This window comes from Helobdella robusta (genome assembly GCF_000326865.2).
Source record: "Helobdella robusta unplaced genomic scaffold HELROscaffold_87, whole genome shotgun sequence".
NCBI classification, from domain to species: domain Eukaryota; kingdom Metazoa; phylum Annelida; class Clitellata; order Rhynchobdellida; family Glossiphoniidae; genus Helobdella; species Helobdella robusta.
In genome coordinates, this window is record NW_008705498.1 from 421,223 (window position 1) to 426,132 (window position 4,910).

The window sequence follows — 4,910 nt, forward strand, 5'->3', positions numbered from 1 at the left end:
TATTTACAAAGAAGCTCACCATATTTTCACCTTAGTTACTAATTTCGATGTAATGTAATTATTCGCGATAAATTATTTTTTATACATTTGCTGGATTATTTGACGAAAAATAATTTGTTTTGTAAAAAATAAATTAGAAAGTGAACATATTATTATTAATGACTTCCAAAATACTCCTTCAGTAATTTTTTCTCCTGAAGACGGTATTCTAAATATATGCGATACGCTTATAAATCTAGATCAATCCAAAGTAGAACATTGGTTCAATACGGTTTATTCTACATTTTCGATCTTTAAACGTGGATTTCGATGATCTCACTCTATCGATAACACGATACTTTTAACCTATTCTGGCTATATATATATATATTTAAAATTTTCTCGTTATGCACTTTTAATCATTTTTTGGCGATTAGTTTCATCATTTGTTGTGCTGCTCTCACGCACGTAGGTAAACAATGACTACTATTGAAAATCTGTCGGCTATTTTACAAAGTTTGCCTAATTCCGGTGATACCATCCTGACGTTGGCCGAGTTAGATGCGGCCCTAACTGCTATATCACCATCTGCGCTGGCTTCATTTGTTCCCCAATTGAAATTTGATAATTTATTTCGATGTCTGTACAGTAGTAATGGGTGAGTATTATCACCAATTACTCATTACTGTGTTTGTATTTTACATATTATATTCATTTAATAATTTTAATTAAATTAATTTTAGTTAAGACTTAAGTGTTGAGCTGTTCTTTTCATTTTTTAATTTATTTTATTATTTAAATTTTAAAAAATCAATTTATTTTTTTATTCTCAACTTCTCTTTTTAATTACCAATGGCAATGACCAATGAAATTACCAATATTCAACTTTGTGACTTTATGACATGACCTTTAAGTCATGACCTTCCAAGACTTAGTTAGTGGCCATGATTAAATTAAATAACAAATAAAAAAATAACGGTAGATAAAAAAAAATATTTATTATTAAGTAACCAGCTAGAATGTTGTTGCAATGTGCTGTGCAAGCTGTTGACAGCAGTCAGTCCTGCAGTTATCCTTGGAAATTTCAACCAACAGCTGGTTGAGGGATTGAAGTCTGGCAATGTTCACATTAAAAACTTGTCGCTTCATCAGGTATCTATTATTTCATTTGGTTATTTATATATCTTATAGATCTATAAAATTTATAAATTTTCATGGATGTCTCTTTGCAGAATAACTTTGTAACACAAGTTTTTCTAACAGATTGAAAGAGTAGCCAAGGACAGTGGACAACACTTCAGTAACTATGGAGAGATCATTCGGCTGACCATAGAACAACTTCAGTCGGATTTGCCTGGAGTAGCTGCCACTACTCACAACATTCTCATTAAAATTGGTTTGTGGATCATTGCACATCTTCTCTTATCTCTCTACGCATAGAGATACACGATTTAAAATTCAAAAAGTTTATATCACACAATGTATTTTTATTGAGATGATTTTATCACTGATTGTGTTATTGGTTGTTGATGTTTTTAATTGATAGGAGAAACAAGTGAAGGAGCATTTTTATTGCTGAGTACTGAATGCCTCAAGTTGTTCACAGATGTGGCCTGCTCGAAGGACATTGTCAAATTTAGAGTTTACGAAGTGAGATTCTCTGATTATAACTTGTATTCATCAATATATTTAAATCTAGTTCATATGTCTTACACAATGTCATGGATGTTATTAAACTTTCTAAATTTCAAACATCTTCAATGATTTTATAAGTCATATTAATTTTTCTTATTCAGGTTATAGTAGAGATAGCCACAAACACACCAGAATCTCTATACTATTTGATAAGCCAGGGTGACAGTGAATTGAACTTCATAAGCAAATTAGTAAAGGAAATATTTGAAAATGATGGAGACATCCTATCTCAACTGAACGCCATTGAAATTGCCAGCAAGTTTGCAATGAGTAGACATGGATTCGCTTATTTGGAAAGTTTGAATGTTGATGAAAGGCTACAAAACTTGCTGCAGAAGTCATCAGATGACCCCTTCGGTGGATTGCTGTTGCCTGGTAAGTGTGCCCTGAACTGAGCACAATTAGTTGATTGATTGATTGTTTGATTCTTTAATTATATTGATTGATTGATTGGTTGTTTAATTGATTGATTGGTTGGTTGTTTAATTGATTGATTAGTTGGTTGGTTGGTTGGTTGGTTGGTTGTTTAATTGATTAACTGGTTGACCTATAAGTTCGTTAATCATTTTTGTAATTGATTGATAAAAATTTATTATTTAACGTAAATACATTTGGTAGTTGATCATTATCAACATTAACCTTACTGTTTTTATTCAATAAATTAAAATATAAATATTTTAGACATATTGTGGACAAATTTTATTGACAAATTTATCAAGCTAATAAATTAATAAATCTGCGTGTAGGTCTGATAAAGTTTTTCGGAAGCTTGTGTTACATCCAGCCGTCATTTGTTAATTCGAAATATCAAAAATTCACTGAAGTTGTACTTGAATCTCTGAGATCTCGAGACAGCAGCTTACTTCTTATTGCAGTTCAGACCATCGGTCTTATTGGGTCGTCTGTCGCTGGCAAACTTGCTCTCAGGCAAACAGGTTATAAATGATGTGATGCAGATATGTTTGAAAAAAGTTGAGTATTTGTTTGGGATTGCAATTGAGTTTCATTAAAAATGTTGAATTTGCATCACGTGGCAGGAGGCAGATTTGAATCATATCTTCCAACCATCGGTGATCTCATAACTCAACCACCTACCGAAGTGAGGATCACTGCACTGCATTCATTGTATCAACTCATCTACATTCCTGTCAGGTTCCTTCCTATTGTTCAAAAATTTTTTCAGTTTTGAAATTTTTTCATTTGAAAAGTTATTTTAAATTTAAAATTTGCAGTTAGAAGAACAACAGTCGGAAGTTCTTTCTCTTGTACACAGTTGGTTCTATAAAGTTTCTTCTAAAGACCTTGTTTCTCAGCTGGTCGCGATAAGTTCACAACCTATATTAGCCTTAAAAATTGCCGCTTTTTCCGTTTTAAAAGCGTTGGCCAATTTAATGTGGGGACAAAAAGCGCTGAAAAATTGTGCCTCGTTTGAAGAGTATTTGTTGAATAGAAGGACAGAAACAACGAAGGAAGGCTTGGATATAAAGTATGAAATTGTTCAAACACTCACTAAATCTGGGACTGCTGCAAGTATTTTTGGAGATAGTTATTGGCTAAGGTTGTTAAATTATGAAAGAGATGGCAGGTTTTACGTTTCATCTGAGAATGTTGTGGCATTTGAAGGAGACAACTGAAACCATTTTCAACGTGAACTTTTTTATAATTTTTTCTGTTCTCTGTCATCGAAAATATAAAACGATTCAAAAAATTTGACACAAATTCTTCTTTCTCGCTTCGACTTTACGCTCACCCAACTGTGCACAGATGTCCTGTAGTGCATCTAATGGATGGATGAATGAATGAATGAATTCGAAGCAAGCTTTCATTTGATACGGCAATGCCGTCACGTTAATATTAATGAATTTACCACGATATGTAATGTTAAATATATACAACCGATTATGAGGTTGACGTCGGTACATTTTAACCAAGTCGTGTTGAGTCAATTTAGTGCCGGTTATATTTCATTGGTTGACGAATTGATTCAGAGTGGTGTTTCGTCTCGTGTTTGTCGTCATTGAGTGGTTACCTGGTTCGAATACTGTCAGTACATTACACACCTGTGCATGTAATGCGGTTTTTGCACCTTCAGAGAACAATCCATCACTCAATTAGCTTATAAAGCGTTATCTCCGCGATGTTCAAAATCGCTCCTCAATGAATTTTGAAAACAGATGGGTCTTGAGATCCGCTCTGAACTTCGCAAGTGATGGAGAAGTAGTCAGAGAAGTAGGTAGATAGTTCCAGAGAAAAGGACCAGAAAAAGCAAAGCAGATTTGGCAAAAGAGTGTTTAACACGAGTTAAGAAAAAACGAGAAGACGATCGTAAACCAGGGCGTTTAGGTTCAATTAATATATCTGATAAATACTTAGGAAATAATTTAGATTGAGACATATACATGAACGTGCAAATTTTAAAAATTATTCTATATTTTATAGGTAGCCAGTGCAAGAGAACAAGATATGGAGATATATGAGAAAAGAAAGGGGCACGAGCAACTAGACGAGCAGCAGAGTTGAAAGCTTTACTTAAAGGATAGAGTATAGAGTCAGGAAGACCATAGTAGAGCGAGTTACAATAATCAATCCTAGATAAGACTAACGAAGTAACAAGAAGGAGAAGAGTAGGATCGTCAAGAAAAGGCAAAAGTTTTGTTATTCTACGTAGATGAAAGTAAGAGCTTCTAGCAACACTATTAATCTGAGAAGAGAGAGACATAGTAGAATCAAAGATAAAACCTAGACTACGAAACTTATGAGAGATATCAAGAGTTTAGATTTATTAAAACAAATTAATTCAAACTTAGAAAGATTAAGTTTAAGACACATAGTGTCAGACCAAGCGATAATTGAAGAAAGACATAGAGATAAATTATGAAGAACACTATTGAGATTATATGGAGGAAAAGAAGTATAAATGTAAGAATCATCAGCATATAGTTGACTAGAGAAAGAAAAGTTATTAATAATACGAGGTAGTTCAGAAGTATAGAGTACAAATAGAAGAGAGCCAAGGATAGAACCCTGAGGTACCCCGAAAGTAAGAGTAGAGGAGTTAGAAGTAGAATTATTGAGAACAACAGAAGAAAAACGATTACAGAAATAAGAAGAAAACCAAGATAGACAAGAACCAGTAATATTAAAAAAAAGNATGCAGCAGTCTCAAGAGAATAGTATGGTCAACAGTATCAAAACGCCGAGGAAAAGTCAAGAGCAAGAAGAAGAGTACCAGATGA

General features: G+C 33.3%; 1 protein-coding gene across 1 annotated transcript; it reads left to right on the top strand.

Moving 5' to 3' along the window:
- Positions 1-458: 458 nt before the first annotated feature.
- On the top strand, positions 459-3,308 carry HELRODRAFT_90681 (hypothetical protein; the record flags this gene model as incomplete). Its single annotated transcript, XM_009032725.1, has 7 exons — positions 459-637; positions 987-1,150; positions 1,256-1,375; positions 1,526-1,629; positions 1,776-2,049; positions 2,421-2,609; positions 2,911-3,308. The coding sequence occupies 7 exons, from the start codon at positions 459-461 to the stop codon at positions 3,306-3,308; spliced, it is 1,428 nt and encodes a 475-aa protein (XP_009030973.1).
- Positions 3,309-4,910: the final 1,602 nt, after the last annotated feature.